The following is a 26,303-nucleotide window of genomic DNA, read 5'->3' as shown; positions in this document are numbered from 1 at the left end:
GTGCGTCTGACGTACGGATTCGGCGTGCTTGCCCCAATCGCCATGGCAACTGCCAACGCAATCAAGCCGAAGGGTAAGCCTTCCGATATTCGGTGCGACAGGACGTTGACCTTTGTTTTGCAGTACGTAACAGTGGGGTATGGTGCAGCGGGCGCATTCTAGCATGTCTCTGTTTATGTGATGGGGACGGCATTTGTCCTTTGTAATTCCGGCCAGACCCAACCTGATTCCTGACATAGTACAAGTGGATAAACTGCCAAGCACAGTGAAGAGACGAAGTCTAATTCAAGAAGGAAGAAGGACTTCCTTCTCAGGCGAAGTCCCTGAGACGAACTGTACAAATTAATTCAAGAAATATCCAAGAACTATTTAAGAAAACGCTACTGGAGCTGAGGAAAGCCTATCCAGCAGAAGGGAGTCATTCTCCTGGAGTTTTTGTTTTCTCTTAGTAGTAGGGTCAGGATAGATTAGCTTTGAGATGGAGGACAGAAGTTTACTTTTAGGACTTCACTACTGACGACGCGCACCCTAGTTCGTTTTGTTAGGTAGGGAAACCTATAGAATAGGGATAGAAAGGCCTTTTTCTTATAATTTAAATGAACTACCTGCTTATACCAAAAACGGGTCTGTCTCCTGACCTACCACAGTAAATTGGTGATGCTTCTGCAGTGATATTTGTAGCAATTAACTAGGACTGTGAGAACTGCTAATGGAGTCACTTGTTTTTTATAAAACCACTGGGACATGTGGCAAACCAGAAGGGAGTCCTTCTCGAGGAGGACATTTCAAGGGCTGTATTGATATAAAGTAAAGAAAAGGCCTGTCTGTCCCTATCTCTAAGAGGGGCTGCCCTACCTACAAAACCTAACTAAGCGTGCTTTCCTTCCTGTAAAAAAAATAGTCCTTCATCAAAAAACCTACCTTCTAACTGGCCCTACCACTATAGAAAACAACCTAAATAGTGTTGGGAAGGGGGGACGATTGTCCCAGACCCCAAGCGCTTTCGGATGAGGCAGAGGCCTGGCGTATACGGTAGAGGCTCGGGGAGGGTATAGGGTTCGGGGGTGTCAACACGGGCTATAGTGCGGGGAGGGTAGTGCACACTTTGTCTTTACAGTAACTTAGGATTTAAATGCCATCTTTGACAATAGCAGCCATATTGAAATCGAAGCCTAAAGGCACCGCGACCAGGACGACAGGGCTATTTCACAAAGATGGAAAAAGTGCATTCCGATACCGGTGAGAAAGGCCAGAGCTGTAGAAGTTCCTAGACCTTTCATTGTCTCATGTTGCCAGCATTTTGTATCCCAGGAATAATGCGCCCTGCAAAGGCCATGAGAGGTTTGAGAGCCCCCTGTGAAAAGCAATCCCACGAGAAGGAGGGCACGAGCCTCCAATCTTCCCCGTCCCAACTCTAAGTAATAGCACCCCAAGACTCCAGCATTTCAAGGTACCAGTCAGTCCCAGACCACCGTCCATAAGGCTGTTAGACCCCCCCCCAATCGATCAGAAAATATCAGAAACCAAGGACAGGCTGCCTTCAACAAGGGTCCTGTGGTTTGTGCTGCGAGGTGCTGGGAGGGGCAAAACAACAAACTTAAAACAAGGCTGGAGAGCTTCGGTCGGGTGCCAACATGTTCCATAGTCTTGGGGCGTAGGCAGAGAAGGCTTGTACTGTGTCCTTTGGGGAGAGCGGGAATTGGCAGGAGGGGGCTTCGAAGGAGCCAATGTTGTCTGCGTCAAGTCTGGTGCAGGGCCACAAGGTGTTGTGTATGACTGCAAGTCCTCTGCCTGTCTTGTTCCGCCCGTCTCTGATTTGGATGCTGTAGCCGTTGGGGGACAAGGACGTCTGGGATGAGGGGGGGAGGTGGGTGTCAGCCAGGTCTCAGTGATGAAGATGGGGGGGGGGGGGGGGGGGGGGGGGGGGGGGGGGGTGTGTGTGTGTGTGTGTGTGTGTGTGTGTGTGTGTGTGTGTGTGTGTGTGTGTGTGTGTGTGTGTGTGTGTGTGTGTGTGTGTGTGTGTGTGTGTGTGTGTGTGTGTGTGTGTGTGTGTGTGTGTGTGTGTGTGTGTGTGTGTGTGTGTGTGTGTGTGTGTGTGTGTGTGTGTGTGTGTGTGTGTGTGTGTGTGTGTGTGTGTGTGTGTGTGTTTTTTCTCTCTTCCTTCCTCCAGATAGCTAGTCATGTGATATGTGGACTTCCCTGATACCTAATGATTCTCTGCAAGCAGAATGAGGGTCAGCCCATAAGTTACTTGTTCACCTGGAGTCCCAAATACCTTCTACAGCAAAAAGGTAGCTGTTCTACATATTTCATCCATTCAAAGTATGTATACTCTGGTAACGAGCAACATGCAGGCCATGTGGAACTGTCCCTGTGTGGTTATATTGGCCTATTGTCTGACCAGTAAGCACTTGCGTCTTTCTGTATTTGTGCCAAATGTTTATGGTTGGGTAATTCTTTTTTTTTTTTTTTTATTTCTTTAACCTATTGGTTTTAACAAAAGATGCTTCGCTATGCTTTGAGTGTTGCTTTAAGTTTTTTACTTGTACTTGTACTTAGGACACCACTTTCGATGTGTCGTGCAAGTCCAAACCGGGCTTTGCTCCGGCTGTGGTTTCACTTGTGCTACTTTCAAAGGGTGCTGCCATCTGGAGGGTTGATTTTCTTTAACACTCCCTCCAAGAATTTGGCTGTCGACCTAGCCCATCTTGGAGAATCTCCTGCGATCAGACGGAACCACAAAGTCTCTTCATCCATTATTGTTAGATCTGAAGTGAGTGGTGCCAAGTACATTTTTCTTTCTCCTGCTAAAGCTGGGCAAAACACGAGCAGGTGTCGGATTGTTTCTATTTGGGCATGATCGGCGCAGAGCCGGCAATGCGCATTGGTTCCTGGACTTCTGATAGCCATGATTTCATTTGTATTCAATAAGTTCAGCCTGGCTCTCATGAAAATTTTTCTCAGGTTCTTCTCTGGAAATTTCTCGCAATAGTTCAGAGGGACTTTTAGACGATTTGTAGTGGGTGGCAGATGTTTTAATGATTTATAGCGAAGAATTTTATCCGTAGTGCGTATCCAATCTTGATTTTCTAGTTTTTTCTTTACTTTTCCCGGGTTGCTCAGGAGCGTTTTTGTTGAACAGGCCACTTCTTCTAGGCTTTCAAGAATCTTTCTTTCCCAATCACATAAGGGTTTACAAGACTTTTTTGCAATTTCCGCTTCCATGATGCGAAATATCGGCAACGAGCTAGGTAACAGGATTTTTCTGTACAGTTGGACGGCACCTTGCAATATCACTGAGGCTAGAGAAGGTAAGCCCAGGTCTCTCCGTATGGCAGATATGGGGGCAGAATTTGGTAAGGATAACACTGATCTCCATATGTGACCTTCCAACTTCGCCCAAATTTCAGATGGTAGGTGTAAATTTGACGCCATGCCGTAAGTTAAAGCTGGGACTACTTTGGATTTGTAGTACTGCACTGCCGGTATCCAGGAGAATTTTCCGAATTTCTTGTCAACAGCACGGGTTTGGGCTGTGAGTCTTCGAGTTTTTTCCCATAGTGTGTGCTGCAAGGCAATGTCTTTAGTGGAGTTGTCTAACTGCACACCCAGATATTTAAATTCTTTTACTGCCTCAATTTTTGAATTCTCCAAAAACCAGGAGTGAGATTGCTGAACTCCCCTTGTATGTTTGCAGAATGACATAATTTTGGTTTTTGTTGTATTTATCTTTAGATTATTGCTCTACATGTATGCTGACAGATTGGCTAACTGTCTTTGGAGGCCTATGGCAGTCTGGTCCAACAAAATTAAATCGTCCGCGTACCATAGCCTTGACATTTTGACTTCTCCCAACTTAGGTGGGAAGGCTCGCACAAGCTCCTCGGTGGTTTGGAAATCGCCAATAAAGGCTATGAATAGAGCTGGAGCCAACGGGCAGCCTTGTTTCACTCCTCTCTTGGTTTCAATCTTGTCTGAGAGTGTTCCTTGTTGGCATAATCGAATTCTTAGAGAAGTCTTCGTGTGGAGGGACATGATGGGATCCAAGATCTCTTTTGGACATTCCCAGTTTGTTAATTTCGACCAAAGTTTTTGACGATCCACCATGTCAAATGCCTGAGATAGGTCGATCATGGCCATATGGACATTGGGGGCGCCTTCCTTCACCTTTGCTTTGATTGTATTAAGGACCAGAAGATTGATTCCTGTTCCCGCTCCTTTTTGGAAGCCTGTCTGAAAAGTGTCAGTAGCCGGCGAGTTCTTAGCCCATTTCTTAAAGAGGGTAAGTATCAGTGACGCGAAGATTTTTCCAATAATGTCTAATAGGACTATGGGCCTGTAATTGGATGGTATATTTCTAGGTCCCTTTTTATAGATGGGAACAAGTACAGCCTCTGTCCAGTTAGTCGGTATCTGTTTTTGATATACACACTGTTCGAACAGTTCTTTAATCACCCTCGCCCATGCTTCAGGGTGTTGTTTCAGATTTATGTTAGATAGACCGTCTGGGCCGGGGGCCCTGGATTGTTTCAAGCTTCTGATTGCCTTTAGGATCTCGTCTAGACTGGTGATATTCGCCCAGCCCCCGTTTTCCTCCTTTGGGGGTTGGTTTTGCGTAGAGCAGAGGGTGCCAGAGGTCGGAAGTGCGTATAATTTCGCGAAATGGGTGATCCACTGCTGTTCTGTGACATCACACAGGATCTGATTTGGTTTCTGTCCATTAACGGTTTTGAGTAGTGACCAGAAGTCACGATTGTTCTTGGACACACAGACTTTCAGCATTGCTTCTGCATCGTTCTGATAGAGATTTTGTCGTTCTTGCTTAAGCCATGCTTTGTACTTTACTTTACCTTCTTGATGTTTAGCCCAGGCTTCTTTGGTGTTGCTTTTTTTTGCCGCTCTTTTCAATTTTGTAAGATCTTTACGTTTTTCGACCAATGTTGCATTAAACGTGTGTTTGTGTATGGGTTGAGTTCCATTCTTTCCCCCAAAGCTTACTTTGTGGGGTATCAGTAAAGAGACATATTCAGGTTGAGACGCTTCCCTAGCGCTGTTTATCTCCATGTGGTTTTTGCGAAGCTTGTTCTCCAATATGTTTATGTTACCGGAGGTCAGCCGAATTCGATTTTGTTGCGTGTTGACACCAATTACAAAGGGATAAAATGATCGCTCTTTGGTTTCACCCCTCCACGACAGAAATAGGAGGTTGTGGTCACTTTCTCTGGTTCTTTCCACTTGGAATTCCACAAAGTATGGAATCAAACCTTCAGTAACAAAGATGTAGTCGAGATTTGCCGCAGCCGGCGCTCTCTCCCAGGTTGGCATCTGCACTTCGAGTTCTTGGAGAGAGGCGACATTGTGAAATTGTCTCGATTTCATCAGGTCCATCCATGCTTGACCTCTTTTGTCCCTTTTCCTCAATGCTACTGCCATCGTGTTGCCTATCGATTGGGTTCCACATTTTGCATTGAGATCCCCACAAATGATTATATTGGGGGTGTCGAAGTTTACTCTAATTTCGTCTATTGTTGTTGCAACTTGCTCACAGAATGGTTTCGTAGCTGTTTTCTCGGGATTCCAATAAAGGTTTATTATGACCAGATCAGGGCTCATCTGGACATTTTTCCCTTGCGCCTGGGGATTCCACTTTGTTAGGGTTGCCAGCATACCATATTTTTCACAGATTTTGATCTTAGGTGAGATTCCTGAGCCTAATCGAATTGCTGTTAACAAACCTCCAGAGGGTCTTCCTGATACGGGTCTCTGAGCTGGCGAAACTTCGATACTGTAACCTTCGAGAGTAGGTTTCTCTGTTAGCCATGTTTCTTGCAGGCAAATTAGGTCAAAGCGGTTCAATTTTACATCGCTGGGCTTAGTTAGGTGGCTGAATCCTCTTGTATTCCACGACGCCATCTGAAGTGAGGTCTTTTCCTTAAATTGGTCTGGGATCGTTACCTGGATCTTGTTATTGACGGCGTCATGGATTGTTTGCTAGGCCTTCTTCTTACGGCCGAATGTGTCTGCAATCCATTTCCAAGGTTTGGTTGACGTGGAGGGGGATTGAGCTGGTTTGATCTCTGTCGCCTGATCCCTCTTTATGTAGGCGTTACGCGAGCTTTCCACTCGTCGCCTTGGCGTAGTAAATGATATGTGATGATTTCTGTCCCGTTTCCGGGGGTAATCTTCCCCTTTCCCGCTTTCTTCTCTGTCTCGGCCATCGTCCAACTCCTCCTTTCTATTAGCAAATTTCGATGGGGCGTATCTTTGAGAGCCTGTCGTATCTTCATTTTCCTTTAGTTTTTCTAATTTTAAGCCTAGACACTGTAGCTCTTTTGCTATTTCAAGGGGCCATTCATGCAGGGCTTTCGACCTTATGTGTAGGTATGCTTTAGCTTTATGGTCTTTGTGGTAGGGTTCCACCAGAACCAGGTCCCTTGTTGATAGATGCCGCAATTTGTCAATTTTTGCTGTAATTTTTAAGACTGTCCTTCTATTTAAGACCATGTATCTATCTTTAGATGAAAATTGCTCTAATTTGAATAGCAATGTCCCTTCGAGTTTTAGGAGTTTTTTTTCTGCCGGTTTTGATCGACCGTAGTCTTTTTTATAGGAATTAATCCTATACTTTCTCTTCTCGTGATTAGGGATCCGTTCTTCACGACGGTCTGTCTCTTTTTTGGGGACTGGCTTCTCTTCCATTTTCTTTAAGGTTTGGATAGCCTCCAAACCAATAGTGGGGGTGCTCGAGCGAGGTCTACCATGGTTGCTTGGAGCCTCCACCTGTGTAAACCTCCTTGCTCCAGATCGCGTCCTAACGCAAGCCGGCGGGGTAGCTATTCTTGGTTGCTGCGGGCTTAAAGTTTCCTCTTCAGCGCAGGCAGAGTCGTCAGAAGAGTTAGATGAATCGAGGGCGTGGATCAGCGTGGGAGACCTTTGCGCGGTTTCTGGGTGATCTTGCTGTGAGTGATTTCCCACTATGGTCACCTGTCGCTTTTCTTTGCTGGGAATGGCTCTGTCGGATCTGTCGACGGGGGGGTCCACAGCGGAGGTGAGGGATGCTTTCACTCGAGTGTCTGGGAGACTCTTTGGAGGAACACACAGGAGGGGGCTCTCCATTGCATGTTTCTTCATGTTTTTTGTCTGCAAGGCTCGACTCTGATCCGACACACCTCCTGGTAATTTGACACGGGCTTTCGTGAAAATCGGAGCCACTTCTGTGACTCTGGCCATCTCTTCCGTTTGCGTACTTTGAGAGGTCATTGCTAGTGTCTGCCTGGTTTGTCGATCCATCTCGAGCAGCTTGTTTTCGAACTTCGTTAGTTTGGTTTCGAGGCTCCTTTGTATGGTATTTGAGTTCCTTTCTACTGCTGTTAGGTATCCTTCTATAAAGGTCAATTTATCCTTAAGTGAGGTGATCATGGACGTGTTGTCCTTTAGGGCCTCATGAATCGCCTCATACAGTTTGCTGAAGGGGTTTAGCGCTATTGAAAAGGCTGACATGATTGATAGTAAGTCAGCCTTTTTTTTCTTTTCTGAGGGTGTTTCTTTCTCAAACCCTACCGGGATGTCACTTGACCTCCTGTTTCTGGTTGGCGTGTAAAGTTCTTTTTCGTTATGGAGCTGATTGAATTTTTCAGAGAATCTTTTGTCCCCTCCTGCAATCACGCCTTGTAAGCTGGCTGAAGATTCCGCCCATGATATGTTACTATGTGCCTGGCTATGCGATCTAGTCCACGCCGCTTGATCTTCGACGTAGGACTGTCTTTCGCTTGGTTTGAGTCTTGTCTGAGTCTCTTGATTAGCCATGGCTGCTGGTGCTTGACATTCGGGTTGGGCTAAAGTGACTTTTTTGCTCAATAAGCTGTGTGAGCCTTCACTGGCTACATTTGATGGGTCTAACGTTTGATGGTCTATTGCCGTTTTTATTATTTGATTATTGTCTTTTTGTTTTGGATCTCCTGAGTGTGGTGTCTCCCCACTTGGCTCACTAGTGCATTCATCATTTGTCCTTAGGATGTTTAATTGTTCCGCATTTTTCTCTGATGTCATAAGGTCCTTCGCACTAATTTCAGCCGGGGGCTTTCCTTTCACGACTTCACTATTGTGCGTTCTGTTTGGTGAAATACGAGCGTGCCATTTGACTCTTGGTAGTGATTTTTCCTGTGGCTGATCAATTTTCTGGGCTTTACACGGTGAGGGAGGCTCTCGGATAGCCGCCAGAATTTCAGCATCTGACATTTCTTGGTCTGTGGTTTGTTTTTGCTTTGTTTGTTTTATAAAGTAATCCCTCAAGGAAGCTGAGAGTAACACTGTATCTTGTCTTTTCGAAACTTCACCCATTTGAGGGCCTGCTTTCCAGCCTTTCTTTTTAGGTGGAATATCAATCCCTGCCCTGGCTTTGCCTCCAGCCTTCTTGGTTTTTTTAAAGATTTTTTTCCTTATAGTCGTGTCTCTAAGTTGTTTATGTTGTTCGTCCTGTGATGTAGACTGATCGGATGACACAGTCATCTCACAACTTGCAATTTGATCCCTGGGCCCTTTGTTCTCTGGATTTCTGGCCCTTGACTCTTGTAAGAGATCTTCTTTTTCTTGTTGTACTTTTTCTAGTTGAATTCTTTGGGCTTTAATTTCTTCTGCTGATGGGTCTTGGCTGGATATGTTTCCGCCATCCGACATTGTCTCTATGAAAACGGAGTCATCTACGTAGTCCCCCGGCCCTGGCTCCACTCGTTCTTCATTTTCGAGTGTCTTAGGGGAGGGAGGCCTTTCCGACGGCTAAATGGCCTGCTTTTTTCTGTCTTTGTCCTGCATGTTTCTGTCTTTGGCCGCCACAATTGGGGCCCTTTTTCTGACGCTGTTATGTACAATGGCCATTGCCAGGCCTCTCCCCTCCCGGCTCTGGACTAGGTCATCTTTTTCACCTGTGCCTACCACGCCTATCCTCATATCTTCGCACGGCATTGGTGTAGGCTGCCGTTGGTGCCCCATGTCTCCTTCCACCTGATGAGACCCTAGCCATGCAGAACCCAGCCGAGGCCGTCCTCCGACAGCTTCAGGCCTGGTGTCATTCGCCGAGGCGGTACGCTGACGGGGCGTTTGTGTGGGATCCGTGGGAGGGGCAGGGGCAGGGCCTTTTGTTCTTTCCAGGTTTAGGTAGCCTTTCTGTTTATTTACGGTCGCTTCTTGCAGGGAGGTCTCAGGTGGCACGTCTAGATCTATTTGGTCTCCAGTTTTCAGCCCCCTTACAGTGGCTGCAGGATTCGCTGGGGCCGTGATGCTTATGTTTTTTACTCCTGAGATCAGTGGCAAAGCATCTGAAGACTGCCCCTCTTGCGAGGCATTAAGCATGCTGCTGTTGTGTTCTAGCATAGCACTGTTGGACTGCTTGCTGTCCACCCTGCGGCCATGTTCTGACTGTATTTTGTCGCTGCGCATCCACCTCCCGGCCTCCACTTCTGTCGGTGAGAGCGGCGCCATTCCCTTTTTGATATTTTAGGATAGCCGTTCACTTGAGAATGAAACGCGAACGGGGGTTGTGGACGCTCAAGTAAGGCAGAAAGTCTTTGAGCGAGACTTGCGTAGGATCGAGATATTTACGGTGTCTTAGTGTCTTATTCACGGGTGTCCCCGGAGCGGAGTGGCGGAAGAGGCAGCAAAGGAAAGGTGCAGGAAGGGACTAGAGGTAGGGAAAAAGAAGGAAAAAGGAAAGAGAGAAGAGGGAAGGGAGCAGAGGGAAACGGAAAATAGATAGGGGGATAAGAGGAGGAGGAGCGAAAAGAGAGGAGGAGGGAGGGAAGAAGGGAGGGGAAAGGGGAAGGGAAAAAGCTTTGGTTGCTGCTCACCGCTCTTTGCTTCTGGCTCCGTTTGTCTATCTCCGTTTTTCGATCTTCGGCCTTAGGCCACTGGACACTAGATACACTGTGCCGCACACCGCGCCGCGCTCCGCGCGTGCGCAGTGATTTTGAAGAGTCTTTGTGGAAATAGTAGACAGACTGTCACAGGGATCGCAGGAATCCGAAACGAAATGCACAGAGGTCTGTCCTCAGTCCTCACTAGACACACTGTGCCGCACACCATCCAGCTTATAGTTTGAATGCCAGGTCTGGTTTGTTAAACATTAAAATATTTGTAATAAAATTATAATTAGGGATATATTTCTGATGGCGTAAGTTTTCTATCTTTTTGCTTCTTCCCCCAATTGTGTCTCTAATTCTCAGGTGACCAATTAAGATGGTGTTTTGTAGATCTGTGAAATGTAACCAATTTTTCTTTTTCAGAGCACGATTAATCCAGTGGATACAATCTATCTGCCGAATCCTTTGGAAGCACCCGTGATAAGCACAATGCCTACACAGACCGTCTCCCCTACAGGTAAGGAATTCTCAAACCGTGGTCCCAACGCGCTGTTGGTTGAACGCCCTTGGATGGACCGGATTCCAAATTTGGGAAATTGGGAGGTGCTATTATGCGTGTGTGAATTTCAGCCTTTAAAGTTAGGTTAGGGTGGCCAAGACCCTGCTAGCCACCAATGCCTGACTAGTGTGTGGATGGGTGCAGCTGAGGTATACTATGAACTAAACAGGGAGGGTTGTGTTTAAGGATACAGTGAATTATGTGGGAAGCTAGAATTCGAATGTTTGTTGTTAAAGGTAGCTTCTTGGCAGTCGTGTTGTATTATACATGAGTGCAGGGTGTGTGGAATGAACCTGTGCTTTCCACTATGCTACAAAGGTGCAGTGTGCTGGAGGAGAAAATGGGTTAGCTGTACAAACAACAATGTCTACATCCTGCGTTCCATTTATTTACCTTGCACAGTTGGCCAGATGCAAGATATGGCTACCTTACCCAATTAGGCTAAATGCAAGGAATGGCTAACTAACACAAGTGGGCTAAAAGCAAGGTAAGGCTACCTTACACAATTAGGCTAAATGCAATTGGGCTATATTATAATTGGTAATGAGTGGTGGGGTTTTGATGGAGTACAATAATGACTGTACTCCTCGCCCACACCACGGTTAACTCATCCGTTGCTGTAGATCGTCTGTGTCAGGCATCCCAGGCGAAGATAGGCAAACGCAGAGTGGAGCTGCTCAGTGGGGAGCTGCCCTTTGCCTTGTAGCCCTTAACCGATGGCTTCCCGGGCAATGCTGCCCTGGGTCACTCTTTTAAACGGATGTCAGACAAGGAGTCCAGGCCAATTACAGAAGGGGCGGGGGAGTGGACGCAGTGCAGGAGAAACACAGGTAAGGGAAAAGACAAGGCCACGGCGGTTTGGAGGAGGAGGGTGACGGATGCCTGGGAAAAATGGTAAAAAAGAAAGAAAAACATAGAGGGGATAAACAGAAAAAAAGAAAACTGTGAAAAGGGAAACTACGTATGGCAAGACTTCATTCTGTTAATGGTCTTTTATGACTATATTGTATATTTATAATTTGAGATATTTATGTAAACTTGGTATTTTGTCAAAAGACCTTTTTTCAAAAAAAAAAAAGATTGATTGTGAAAAACTGCTCTGTGACTGCACAGAGCGGTCTTTCTAAATTGAACTGTCACGCCCCTAAACGCACATGATTGCGGGCAGGGACTGACAGGCACGGAAGTGTCAGGTAAGTGAACGTGGGGCTGATAGTGTGTCTGTATGTATAGTCTGTATGTGTTGTGTTGGAAAGGTGGTGGTGGCTGGGGAAAAAGAAGGGTTCGGGGGGAGTTTCCCCCCGCCCCCCGGATTTAGAATTGGAAGAGGGTGGGGAAGGGGAGGGGAAATGTGTTGTATTTCGGCATTTTAAAGCTGACACAAAAACGGCCAAAATAAATCTGCCTTTTTTGTGTTTGGTCTTTAAAATGTGGAAATATGACACAGAACCTTAAACTTATGAGCTTAATTGGATGGTGTTTTAATTTTTGTGCTATCCGATGTTGAATAAAGGCTGTTGATGATGAAATATCCAAGTCTCCACAAGGACCAGAGTCTGGACCCTCTCAAGGCGAACCAAAATCGGGGGTAAATATCACTCAAGCTACATCCTGGAGATGGGATTAGTCCGAACTCAGCTTCATGTGGTCATCTTGGTCTGCACACCATAGCGGTCTCCTGGGCTAATATTTTAACAACCCGGTTGGTAATATCTCAGCCATTATCTTATCCCTGTTCAACATCAAAAACGGCCCGATAAGTGATGCTATGTTAGCTTCCATTAGAGTGCCAGGGAGCCAAACACGATTCCCAATATAGGACAAGAAAGCAATGAGGCATGTATGTCAATGTCCGCCTTATAGAAATCGAGCTTTGATGTGCGTGACCCGATTGCGTGGAATCCCCTCCTGTTGACCCTTCGGTCTATTGCTTCTACCTTGGACCTCTAAAAGGTTCTAAAAACTACGCTTTTCAATAAATCCCCTGATTAGTCTGGCTGTGCCTCTCTAGCTGATTCTCCCCTGACTACATGACCTACCTTCTTGTGTGTTAATGTCTTTGTCTCGTCTCCCTGTTTTGTGTTTTGTGTGCGCCCTGATGCCTGCAGGCATGTGGCGCACTAAACAAACAAGAATTCCAGTAAATAAATCAAATAAATCAATCGACAGTCCATTGGGTCCCAGGGTTTTATTGTTGGGCATGCTATTAATAGATTCCCAGATTTCAATTTCTGTGATTAGGGCTTCAAGTGTCCCTGCCTCATCTGGTGGTCTCGCTGGCAAGTATATCTGGTTCAGAATGATTGTATTGCAATATATTTAATGAATATTAATGAGGGTCATCCTGAAAATCGGACATGTTTCCGGCGCTCGAGGTCTGGAGTGGGACAACCCTGATTTAGATCCTCTGTACAGCAAGTAGCCCTGGAGATGTTTACGGTGGAATAGTAGTTTTGGAAAAGTGTATTTATCTGATGATCTATGATGCATCCTCTGTTATCCAAGGTCATCGTTGGAATGGTCAGGTTCTAGGTTAGGGCTCTACTCCTCTTGTTCATCAAAACCTCTACTGCTACTGGGTAATTTAAATATTTAATTCCATCATTTGCCGCCTACGGAAACTATGCAAGCATCTCATATTGCTACTGTTGCAGTTCTGGAGTTCTTACACTCTTGTGATTTATCTATAGCGGTTTCAATTCACACTCAATCTTTTTTTTTTTTTAAATATGTTTTTATTTGCATTTTCAACATCAAGACAATTGCAGTGTTAGTTACTTCAACAAAAATCCCCTGTATTATTTTCATGTAACGTATATATAAAGAACATAGAGAGGGGAGAAGTGCAAAGCAATGATGAACTTTAGTCCTGTGTTTCTGACTTCCCTCCCACACTCAATCTTTTTTAATCTGTTGGTGAATCCTTAAGGATTTCGCTGGCTCCCGTAGTGCCAGAGAAAGTCTGGAACCGAGGGATCTTTAAGCATTTTTAGGGCAGGCACTTAAAATGGGGATTACAGTGACTGCTTTTAATAAAAAATAGAAGCAGTTATATAGCTTGTGAAGGGCGTTGATGGGATAAAAAAAAACAAATATTTATACGCAAAGGAGGCCAGTGGCAGAATGACCATTGGCCAGATTGGGGTTTAGCCCCCGACCTCTCCTGAACTTTTGGGTTATGTTGGCTTGACCTGGCTGACCTATAGAGCCGTACCCGGACAGAACAGGACACAGAAAATAAATAGTGCCATGGCTACACCATTAACAAAGGCCCAGCAATTACTAGTGTAAAGCGTTTTCATAGCTACCAACTGCATTCGTATATGCATGCAATTTTAGGAAATTTAAATCATGATGGGGTCATGATTGCATATCAGGGGAGTAATTGGAAGGGGGAGGCAGGGCACAGACACCGCTCATTCTCACATCTGTCCATAACTGTCTGGTTTTAGACTTGAAGGCTTAACTGCTTGTAGCAATGAAGCTGCACCAGAAGAATCTCTTTACACATTCTAAAGAAGTTAGATACCCCCACACAAGTAAGTTTGCCCCTCCTCCTCTCACATTCTGACGTTAGCCCGTCTCCCAACATTTGAAGGGTTAGCCCCCTTCACCCTGAAATGTTTGCTTATTTGCACCCCTGAAGTCACGCTCTAAAGGTAAAACATTTAAATACTACTGGCATCCTTCCACTGTAGGGTTCACTCACAAAGGGATGCGCAACGCGATTGCTTTGATCATGTAAGTGCTTAAACAATTCTTATTCTAGTTTTCATCTTTAATAACATGTCTCACTGTCTCACCGGCTCCCACCACACGATATTAAAGCGGAGAGCCAGAGGAAATAGGAATCAATCACTATTTACAATAAAGGAACCTCGTTGCTCGTCCAACCTCAAACGTCCCGTTATTCAGCGCACTGCGAGCAGCGTTGGCTGTGAGGCAGTAGGGCAGCACACACACACACGACGTGAGTGACTGCTCATCTCTTAAGAGAGACCCATGACCCAGGCAGGGTCGCACAACTCCCGGCCTGGTCAGACCCGACCCTTCATCTTGACCAGATCAGAAACTTACATGAGCTTCATGCTACCTGCAGTCTGCTCACACTGATGATCACCAACTCGCCGTCACATCGTCATCTTTAAATGTGTGCTGCAGCTGCTGTTGGCCACCTAGGATAGTACAAAATGGAGAAAGTGAGTATTCATTGCTTTGTGGGTGCCGTGTGTTCGCGCGCCATACCCTATTTTAGATTAGCAACACCCCCATTCAGAAGCGTTATTTTTGGAGGATCATCTATGGGATTACCAGGGGTCGCAAGGGTTTGACCCGGGGTCGCACACTAATGCCCGGGGGTTTCAGCAGTGACCCCCCAAATGACATCCCTGCATAAAACACTTACCAGACACTAAGAGCGTCAAAATTGGACTCGAAATTCAGAACAGGAAATCGTGAACTAGGAATGCAGGAGAACTAGCACATAACTGGTACAAGGCAACAGGCAAGGTACTGTACAAAGTAACAAAGGAAAGGTACTTGTACAAGGCATCAGAGGAAAGGTAGAAGGTAACATATGGTCCTGGTACAAGGTAACTGATTGTGGTAATAACACCAGGCTGAAGAACTGGACTGTAAACACAGGAACCATGCAAGGCACGGCTGTGGAACACAGGACCAGAACTAAGGGAAAAGGTAAAAACACAAGCATGGGAACCAGAGTCTGAATAAGGGGGGTAAAATTGAGACTTCATACACTTGATAGAGCATCGAAGGACAGAGGAGGGGAAGCAGAGAAGGAGACTGAATGGAAACAGTGCAAGTAACAGGATGAAAACTGCAGGGACACTGGACAATAAACTGGGGTTGGGAGTTGCAGGACATCAAAACATGAAACATGTTAATTGCTGCAAGGCCACAAAACTGTGAAGATGGGGTGGAAACTCCCTGGCAAAGCAGATAGGTCAGGCCGGGAAATCCCACGTCCAATAACGGAAGGGTCCAAAGACTTTGGCAAAGACCTGTTTAATTCACCTGCCTTATAAAACTGGGACAGCGGCAAACACAAATAATCTCAGCACGCTCATTCTTCTTCATGCTTGACAGTGGCTAAAAGTACACATCTCGTCATAATCAACTACATATTACACATTTTGTTACAAAATCCTACGGACTGTAGGGATTGGTTAGGGGAATCATCCAAGTATAGGATTCACGTCTTTTCTTTAGTCGTACTGATAGCTCCACCTACCAAATTGATACAGGTCAATACATGTCATCTCTACACGATTTAATTTGGCAGGTGCAACAACAATGGGGTAACGTTGTTGGAGTATAGGGATTGGTTAGTGTTGAATTTGGAAGGTACCAGCACATGAGCAACAATAGTAGCCAGGGGAAGTGGCACCAAGGTGCTGGACTTCCCAATTAGGTTACCATCTCTGGTTCTCTAGGTCACAAGCCAGGACTTGGCATATCTTGTACCTTTGTCTTAAGAACTCGATGGGAGTGAAAGGCCTCAGCCTGTCTGTCCCCGAAGCTAGTGAATAGCCATTAATCTCCAACTACAGGTCATGTGCGGGGAGACCACATTTTGGATTATTCTGCTCAGCATTTGCTAGGATTGTCTCTACCCTTCCAGACCACTAGAGGCTTGTTTGAGCTCTTTTCTTCCCAATATTAGGCCTTAGTCAATGGGAATCTGACCTTCCAGAGTTATTTGTTTCTTTGCTTAATCTAAGAGAAATGTGTCTCACGCTTGTGTGCAATCCAAACCTTCCCTGTTCACGCTAACCTTGGCAAGGGCTGTGCAATTATTGTCTGGGCTGTTCATGTCTGACTTTTCTGCTGGCTCAGCGAATCTGGTCCCCCTGCAGCTTTGAGGTTTCTTGATGTCTCGCATTCACTCAAACGTGGTTGCACTGTCCATCTTATTTAAAACTGCCACCCGTTCTTGTTGCGTTCCTGCATTAAGCAATCTTTATGTGTATTCTTATGTTACTTGCGTTTCAGCGTACATCTGGAGAATGTCTAGCCTATTTGATGCACGCATATTCTTCATGTCTAAATGCAGTTTGACCTATGGCTCATGTAACTTCATGGGGGTTGCATTTCTGCTTCGTGTCTGTGTGTCCGTTCCAGCAGTGACATAATTTGCTTTTGTCATCTTGTTTATAGCATGTTCATGTCTGCCTTAGCCTGCAAATTCAACTCCTCCTTGGTCCCTCCGGGGAAGGGTCGGTAGGGTTGCCTTAATCGGTAACGCCTCTCGCATCTGCGATATGTAGCGGAGAGAAGGCAGATGCCAAAAATGATGCGCACCTTTAATTTCTATGATCTCGAGGCGGGAGAGCGGCTGGCGTAGTGAATGACATATTCATTTGCCTCTCAACAAAACAAAGGGAACAAGAAAACACACTGGCAACATGCAAAGAGTGTAGGACTGAGCCTGCAAGGCAGTGCTGTAGTAAAGCAAGGCTGAGAGTGATGCCCAATGGGTCACAGCTGCACAAGGTTCAGTATTCAATGCAAGAACAGGGAGCGTGGTGGCAGCTTATAAGCAGTGCTTGCAGTGAGGAAGACCAGGGTGGATCTGTATGACTGAGCTGCACACAATCAGTCACAGGTGTGGAAATTAATGGTCAATTCTGGCAAGAAGTTTGGGAGAGGGCCAGTGCTGAGAAACACCAGAAATGTTTGTATAGAATCAAAAGCACAGTAATTGCTGTGGTGTTTTGAATGTTGCATAACATTGAAATGTCCGTCTGCTTCCAATCACTGTGAAACCAGTGTGTGTGTAATTCCGAGTCCTTGAAACTTCCTGTATTAGGCTGCTGGGGTTTCCAGGTAACTTACAGGTGAATTATGGGAAAGGTTGTTTGTTTCTGGAAATAGAGATTTATGCAAGGAAAGATTGAATAGCAATTTGGGGGACATGGAGATATCTGACAGTGCCCTGTGGGTCTGCCAACAGCGCCACCCAGAGGCATTGATTCAGAGACTATATAGATGCTTGACTGCTGAGTCTTAGTATTAGATACTAAATAGCTGAAATGGTTGACCGGTTAATAGTTCATCCTGGTGCTCACTGAGGAGCGCAGTCATCTCTTGGAAATATCCTTTGTGGTCAAGGTGACTCACGGATATCCTCTGGTGATGGGCAGCAGAGGATATGGTCCTTTGAAAACTGAGAACAGGGAGATGACGTATGTCTAGTCTGGACAGTAGCGATGGCTGATATGCTATTCGTACGCTAAGTCACCAGCATAACTACACTACAATTAAGAACCCTTCTGACTGAGCACTATGGATTGCTGCCTGACATTGGTGTGTGGATGGATGTTCTTGTCATTTGACCTCAAAAGATATATACTATACCTGTCCATTACAGGTCATTGTTTTCAGCTTCATTTAGATGCGCTTAAGGCAAGCCCCTCTGGGCCATAGGCGGAAAGTTTTACATGATTGCTGTTGCCGGATGTATTCCCTGTCCCTCTTTTCTCACTAGCTCCCCAGGCTACCAAGCTTCCTACTCTCCACACTGGTAATATACAGATCTCTCCTCTGGTGAAGGGAGAGACTGCTACAGGCAAAGTTAACTGCTTTTTGATGAATGCCCATTCATTAGTAGCCCATGCTTCTCATTGCTTCGAGCTGCTACAGAACTATTCCCCTGAATTCTGTTTCCTTAGTGTAACTTGCTGCCGTGATTCTTCAGGCCTTGCCCTGGTTCATGCGATCCCGGATGGTTAGGACATCCTGCTTTCCAAACACTGTGTTGGTGGTTTGGCCTTTATATTTCTCACCAAATATTCATATACTCCGACACCTTGCATTCATAATATTCTTATGGAGACTAGGTTCATTCAGATTTCCATCTCGGCTTCCGGTACTCTCCACGCTCTGTTAGTATATCGCGCCCCGCACCAGGACCAGTCCTTTTGTGCAGAAAAAACAAAAAAGGGATACCTGTACACCCCCAGATCCTTTCATGTAAACAATATGAGTATAATCAAAAATTGGATCAGAGGCAGTGAGCTTGAATTAATTCTACTAACAAAAAATATTCATATCGTCAGATTTAGCAAAAAGTCTTTTTTATTCTTTTTTACAACAAATTGTATACACATTTAATTAAAATACCATAAATACCATAGATACTGTATACACCACACATTAACCACATCTCTCTCTACCACCTTGCATACACACTCATGCCTTCACACACGCCAATGTTTTCCACATATTCTAGCATATATAAACAATATACACTGTAGTTCCTTTTCTTCACCTATTTACAATGTTATCTTTGGCCCCACAATCTCTTTACAGTATGCCTTCCATTAGAGCCACTCGGGTTTCTTTAACATCTGGAACTGCTTGGCTGCCATTGGTGTTGGATGAGTCGAAACTGGCTTCTGAATGGTGATAAGTCCGAGGTCCTTGTTGTGGGCACCCCTTCATTGATCTCGGCTTGGACTCCTAAGTTGTGGCCTCCTTCGCTTGGCCAGTTTCTAAACCAGTGACCATTGACAGGGACTTGGGAGTTAAGATCATGGCTGCTCTTTCTATGGATGCCCAGGTCAGCTCTGTCTGGGAGGCTATTTTAAGCCTCAGGTGGTGGAGGCCTCTGTCTTTGGATCCCTCGATTATTGCAACTCTTTCTCTCCCAGCCCGCTTTTATACTTCATCGGCTTCAGATACTCCAAAATACTGTAGCCAGAGTGGTCACTGGAGCCTCTATGCGGGACCATATTTCCCCCACCTTGCGCTGCCTTCACTGGCTCCCTGTTGATTGTCAAATTCAATTCAAATTACTTTGTATTGTTCACAGGGCTTTCAAACATTTAGGTGCTGAGTTCCTGCAGCAGAGGTGGTGTTGATCTACTCCTTCTCGAGCCTTGAGCTCTGCTTCTGACCTTCTGATCCCGGTCCCCAGATTTTGTCGAACCAGGATCATTGGGCGTGCCTCCTTGGTGTCGGCAGCAGTTCTGTGGAATAAGCTCCTGTTCTCCCTCCGCGATATTGACAATTGGCTTTCGTTTCATCACCAAGTCAAAACCTTTTTGTTCTAGGCCCTCTTTTTTCCCCTCTCCTTACTGTATTTTCTCTCTCCTTACCAGTGCCATGATGCCCTCATGTGAAAGTGCACTCTACAAAACAAATGAACATAGCAAAATTAACATTCATTTACACTTGCAACTCAACCTACACTTGCTTTATCCACAGATTTAGTATTGGGCACTGCCTAGCCTTCCATCTCATTATAGGTTTTTTTGCCAGCAATATTCACTGTTAGAAAATCTTGGATATTTTCCATCTGCTTTCCTATTTTAATTGCTAATAGGCTCTTTAGAGGCGAGGTTCAAGAATTGTTCGCACTGCAGTGCTTTCACTGTTACCTTGACCTTAACCCAAGTGTCTTTGATTACCCCAGAGTCCCATACCGTGTGACAACTATGCTTCTGGCAAATATCAGTATCGCATACACACACATTTCTTGGATCAACTTTCCACAATTGCTGCCATTGTCAAGTATGTTGTATGCAGATATATGCTATTGATGTATGCTATATATTTGAATTTCGTTTTCTGTGGGACTGTTTGATAAATGAACAGACAGATTTCATTACTTATCTAGGTATCCCACTTTATTGTATCGCTCCAGTCTAGCTGCGCAGTTTAGTACCTGAGATTTCCTTGTGTGTCACATTATCTTCTGTAACATGGATATTTTCCAGACCCTTTGACCAACTTTGCTGGAAAGGAAAGCTCTCACAACTCAATAGGTTCCCTGAGAACCATTTACTATTTCAGAAACAGTTGACAACATTTCCCTTTCACCACTCCTTTCTTATCGGAGTGTCATGGTGGCCTCCCATCTGGTGGACTGCATAAAAAAGGCCTGGTCCGCATAGAATTTTATTGCACATTTTATGAAATACTGGAAGTCTATGGTGCGATCGTTAGACGGACAAACTTCCTGAAACTACTGGACAGTGTTGTTGACTGATATGCTATATTCTTAGTATGATAAGTCACCAGCAAAACTGTAGTAGAATGAAGAACCTTACTGACAATTGGCTCTAATGACACTGATTTTGGGAAGAGATCTTACAAATGGTGCTAACTACAGACCACTATTCCTGCTGAATGTGGATATTAAGATGCTGGCAAAAGTCTTTGAAACTCGAATGAGTAATTTATTGCCCCACATGACATACAAGATTCAAACCAGCTGTGTCAGGAACAGACACACTTCTGACAACATGAGAGAATTGATTGATGTCATTCATATGTAATGGCGGAGTGAGAAGATGCCATCCAATAAACCTGCAGACCCAGAGAGACACAGGGCCGACTGTAGACCTGCAAATCTTAGCCCAGCATAGTTTTGAAATCTGATAATTCAACTTCGATGACTCAGCCAAACTGGGAAAGAAACGCTCATGTAATCAGAACAAACTTCACACTAGACTGAGATTGTCTCACAGAACTAAGGCTCTGAACCTCTAAAATAGATACTCACTGCAGCAGGCACTGGAAGATTATCAGGAACAGGGTCTCCCTCCATTCTGCACAGACACTCGCCCATACCAATATGCTCACTCTCTCCTCTACACCAACAAACAGTAGAATGCAGCTGTACACCACAACAACTTTTCATGAGGAAAGATAACTTGTATGTGAATTTACTTTATAAAACCGAAATAGGTACCAGATACAGAGTGGTCCAACGCCACGTGAGTGCTCACTCAAAGGTCTCTGTTTGGCATCCAACTGAATGTGTGAGAATCATTGAACTGTGAAATCGAAGAGGTCCTGCAGCTGGTAAAGCTAAATCCTGTGCACATTCGAAAGCCTTTGATAACTTATGAACTGAAATTGGTCTGAGCCCTGCTGAGAGAGACTAATTGTATAAAGTGGGATCTGAACCCTGAAGAGGGGGATCCAGGTTGAACCGTGAGTAACCAGAGAAGATAGTGACGTGGCAAATGTGAACCCGACTGAGGAATGCCTGCTAAGAGAGGCTTATCGTATAAAAGAAGACATGAGCTTGGCTGAGGTGGATCCGGGGTGGAGAGAGAATCGCCTAACTTGAATATTTGGAAAGGATCTTTTTTCATTGGTTTTGGAACATCGGGCCCACTGAATCAAGAGACTTTGAACGTAAGAGACTTGGGCACAGAAGGTCCTTCTGCAGAAGAAGCCCAAGAGTGTGCTGTGCTCGAGTGAACCGCCTTGTCCTGTGCTAAAAACATGGGGACGGGAGGCCAACAGCCTGAACATCCTGACTTATCATTTTGTGAACACTTCTTTCTTTTACATGAACATTTTCCCACACTATTTGTAATTTAGAGGTATAGGCCCTTTTATTTTGATGAGACTCCACTAGGACTGCATTATTATTACTTGATGGTCGTAGCTTGCTCCCATCTTAGATTTAGGTTTAGATATGCGTTTATCACACCCTTGATGAGGTTCAATAAACACCCTTGAACTGTGGTCACTTGCATCTGTTTTACTTTGATACCATGCCTTCCTTACAATACTGATTTGATTTGAATCATTTATAAACGCGCACACAATGAACTAAATCGAATACTGGCACAGATGAAAAAAATTGCTGCGCATAGGCATCAATCACCTGATGGTGGGATCATTGGAATCACGCGGAAGGGAGGCAATTATTTAAAAAGATGAGTCTTTAGGCCTGCTCGTAATGCCAGGAAGTAATTGGCCCTCCTTAGGTTCAGGGGAAGGCTATTCCACAAACTAGGTCCAGAAACTAGACAGTACAGATTAAGCTTATCCCTTATATTTATTATCCCTAGATAAGTTGTGCACACAGAGAACTCTGCTGCCCCGAGAGCGCTCTGCCAACAAGATTGCGTCACTAGTGACGCCACGTTATAAGTACACAATTCTGTAATACAATTGGTGAGACACACTAGTACATTATACATCTTTAGGTGATGACCAAGTTGGATTGGCTGTCGCTCCCGCAGCATGTGACTCAGCTCGGCTCATCTGCATGGGGTGAAGGTCGGGTTGGCAAAGTGATACAGTCCCTGACTGTCTAAGCTGTAATAACAGGATCTGAGGGTATGAGACAAATGACATGCATAAAAGTTTGGCATGAATGGGGGTACTTTCAGGGTTCATTGACTGGTATATGGGCTTTCAACCCTTTGCACCCAGCCACCCAAAAAACACAGTGCCTCAGACCCAGGTGTCCATCAGGGGGGATTTGATCTACCTGATGCCTCAGGATACGATTAGACTTTTGTTGTTTCTATAGAGGATATAATGGTGCACGGGATTAGGACTATGGTGGGTGTCGTCATCTGGTCACTACGAGGGGTCAGATGTGTATCTGTATCAAAGGGCAGAGGGGACTGGGCCCAGTGGGTTATGGCCTGCCCGAGGTCAAGGAAGCACAGGCAGGTTAGTGGAAATGGATGTGCTCAAGAGCGGGGCCCTGCTCTGATCTCACGCAGCGCAGTGAGATCACTTGTCAGTGGATGATACTAATTGTTGCAACAATGAATGACTGGACTTCTGTGGGAACAGGGCTTGTGTGGAGCTGGCAGGAAGTGGAGGGGGCCTGAGCTGGCGGTGTCAGTCGCTGGGCAGAGTGAGAGACAGGCTTTTAGAGATCATTTTCGGGCCTAGTAAAGATGGCGTCTGGTGTTTCAGAAAATGTAAGTTTCAATAAAGCTTGGTTACGTGATTGCCTTGTATTTGTAATTAGAGGGTAATTAGTACAGATTACGCGGATGAGCAAGGGGGGACGTCTCCCCACTTTAGCAAACACGAGACCCGTTAGTGCAGGAATGGTAAGGGGTGGAAAAGACCACCTCTCCCTCAACATTCCCATCTTTCATTACTCCTAAAGTAACGAATACCATCCTTTAGTGCGTCTACTTTCCTCTTGCCCTTTTTACTGTCTCATCCCAGGCGGGGTTACCTTTTATAGACATCCAAGCCCTGCACACATTTCTTAAAGTTTCCCCGCAGCGGCATACTCTTCCAGAGTGCATGTCTTGTATATACAATCCCTGTCCCCATCTAGGTCCACCCACTCCTCCCTGTGGTTTTCAAGATATTTGGGCTGTTTGATAGTGGTGTGATAGTAATTGTCCCAGTTTTATATTTCGAAGGGATTGTGTCCTCCGACGTATTCCTCATCTTAGATATCTCCTTCCAGCTCTGCTGGCCTCGGAAAAAATTTTCTCTAGAGGGCGCTGCACGTCGACGTCCTCCGAGTCGATGTCCCTCGACAGCCGCCGTATCGACGTCGACGTCATCCTGCCTATAAAGGCCGCGCGCAGCGTCCGTTGCTCAGTTCCGTTTTTCCGCGCTTACTCAGTGCCTCGGAATACCGTTGCTCAGTTCTTAGTCAGATTAATCCTATTTACCTCGAGTTATTCGATCCGTACTCGATGGCTTCCTCGTCGGAACCGACAACTCCTCGATCCGGCTTCAAGAAATGTCGAGATTTTGGGAAAAAGGTGTCGTTGACCGATCCTCACAGAATTTGTCTGTCGTGTTTGGGAGCTGAACACCATTGTTCGGAATGCGAGGACTGTATGTCCATGACAGCTAAGGCCCTGAAGGAGCGTAGGGGGAAGCTGGAGAAAGGTAAGACTTTTAAAGCTTCTTCTTCGTCGACGAAGTCGAGACATTCGTCTCCTCGTCACCATTCGCGCTCCAGGTCTCGGAGTGGGTCTCATCACTCCTCGAGATCGAAGCACTCGAAGAGGAGACGTTGAAGATCCCCTTCTCCGTCTTCCTCTTCCTCTGTTTCGCCAAAAAGAATCCCTTACCCCACGAAACATAGTTCCCGGGCTGAATGGGAGGAATTCCGAAAGAATATGATGAGCGTCTTCAAGAAAGCGGCCTCGACCCCCTCGAAGACTGCCGAGAGCGATGCTCTGGTCGAAAGACCGGAAGGTCAAAAACGCTGCGAGTCGCAGTACCCGGCGAAAGAAACCTCTGGAGCGCGTCTCGAACCCTCGAGCAGGACTATGACCTCCAAACCTTCCTCGAAGGTTCCGTCGACGCCGTCGACGAGGGGATCTTCGACACACGGGTCTGTCGACTCGACGCCAGCCTCGACACCGGCATCGTCGCCAAGAAAAGTCACGGTTACCACACATCCAGTGACTATCCCCAGGCCCTCGACGTCAATGGCTTCGATATTGTCGAGTAGAATTCCAATTCTGTCGAGGTCCTCGAGGCCTCCACCTCTGTTTTCGACGCCACGCTCGAAGCCTTCGACGTCGACGACATCGACGTTTTCGAGGCCAATAATGACAACTTCGGCACCCTCTGCCTTGGAAATGGGATTTACTCCCTTTATGAGTTCAGAACAATTGAGAACTATATCCTCAATTTTAGAAGAGGGTGATTTGTCTGAACAAGACACATTTGAGTTACAGGGACCTGTAACCCCAGTTAGAGAGGAATTTTCCTCTGAAGAGCGCAGATTAAAGGATCTTCATGATTCTTTACATGAGGCAAGTGGGTTAGACACTTCCCCTGAGGTGGAGTTTGCTAAGCCAGACCCGGGGGAGCATGCTGCAACCCCCTACAGAGCCTTAATGGCCAGGATTACAGAGTTCATGGGGTGGTCTACACCTTCACAATCTTTCCAACAAGATGACCTCACGGATATTCTTGACAAAGGCCCACAAGAGGATCCTGTGGTGCCCTTTCATAAAGCTCTTCAGAGAAAGATCATGACAAACTGGGAAACCCCAGATGTAATACCAGCAGTAAATAAAAAACTGTCTACAAAGTACAGGGTATCTTCCACAGACCCAGAGTTTTTGTCTAAACACCCATCCCCAGAAAGGCTGGTGGTACAAGCAGCATCCTCTACCGATGTCAAGACGGCTTATCCTACAGTCCCACAGGACAGGGACGATAAAAAATATGATGCTATGGCAAAGAAAGTCTTTTCAGCATGTAGCATGGCGTTAAAGTCTCTTAATGCTACTTGCACCCTTGCTAGGTTCAGCCATACACTTTGGGAGTGTGCTTCTACAGCGGCTGACTGCATCCCGGAGGGAGAAGAAAGGGATGCGTTCCTGAATATTATACAGGACGGTAAAGACGCTATATGCGAATCCCTCCAGACGGGCATTGATTCGGCTGACGGTATCAGCAGAGCAATGGCGGCAAGTACATCAACCAGGAGATTCGCTTGGTTGAGAAAGTCGGGTTTTGCCCCAGATGTGCAAGCCAGGCTCTTGAAAATGCCATTCGATGGTTCTTCTTTGTCCGGGAAAAAGGCGGATGACAGTTTAGAGAAACTGCAAACTTCAAAAGCAGCAGCAAAATCCCTAGGAGCTGCAATCCGTCAGACTCCTTTTCGTCCCACAGGAACCTCTGCGAGGGGCAAATCCTTTCGCTTCTACTCCGCATTCGGAAGAGGTAGAGGACGACCGGCTCAAAGGGGTCAAAGAAGAACTACCCGAGGTGGACGGGGTAGATATTAAAAAGCCGCAGCAACAGCAGGTGCCTCTTTACCATCGGCATCTGCATCAGCCGCCCCAAAACCACTCTGAGGACTCCCCTCACAGGACACCTGTAGGAGGCAGGTTGACTCAACATCTGGCGGTATGGCAGGCTATCACGTCAGATGCTTGGGCATTGGAAACAGTTGCCCAAGGTTACTGCCTGCCTTTCCTACGTATACCTCGGAGTCATCCACCGGGGATCAGCTCTCAGAAAGCTCCAGATCCGCTCCTCTTGCAGGAAATTTTGGACCTGCTAGAGAAAGGTGCCATAGAACCGGTACCTGTAGCGGAGAGGAACAAGGGCTGGTACTCCCCTTACTTTCTCATTCCGAAGAAAGACGGAGGACTGAGACCCATCTTGGA

The 26,303-nt window shown here is 45.9% G+C and overlaps 1 protein-coding gene across 7 annotated transcripts in view; it reads left to right on the top strand.

Moving 5' to 3' along the window:
• The window catches only part of OSBPL9 (oxysterol binding protein like 9), a 1,764,730-nt gene that overhangs the window by 680,372 nt on the left and 1,058,055 nt on the right, over window positions 1–26,303 (top strand). For all 7 annotated transcript variants that reach the window (XM_069642205.1, XM_069642206.1, XM_069642209.1 and 4 more), the window contains one exon: window positions 10,278–10,371. In XM_069642205.1, coding sequence (XP_069498306.1) covers window positions 10,278–10,371 — 94 coding nt within the window. The remainder of the gene's footprint in view (window positions 1–10,277; window positions 10,372–26,303) is intronic.

Source organism: Ambystoma mexicanum, chromosome 1q, assembly GCF_040938575.1.
Source record: "Ambystoma mexicanum isolate Mex_15411 chromosome 1q, UKY_AmexF1_1, whole genome shotgun sequence".
NCBI classification, from domain to species: Eukaryota; Metazoa; Chordata; class Amphibia; order Caudata; family Ambystomatidae; genus Ambystoma; species Ambystoma mexicanum.
This window is presented reverse-complemented; position numbering and strand designations above follow the sequence as displayed.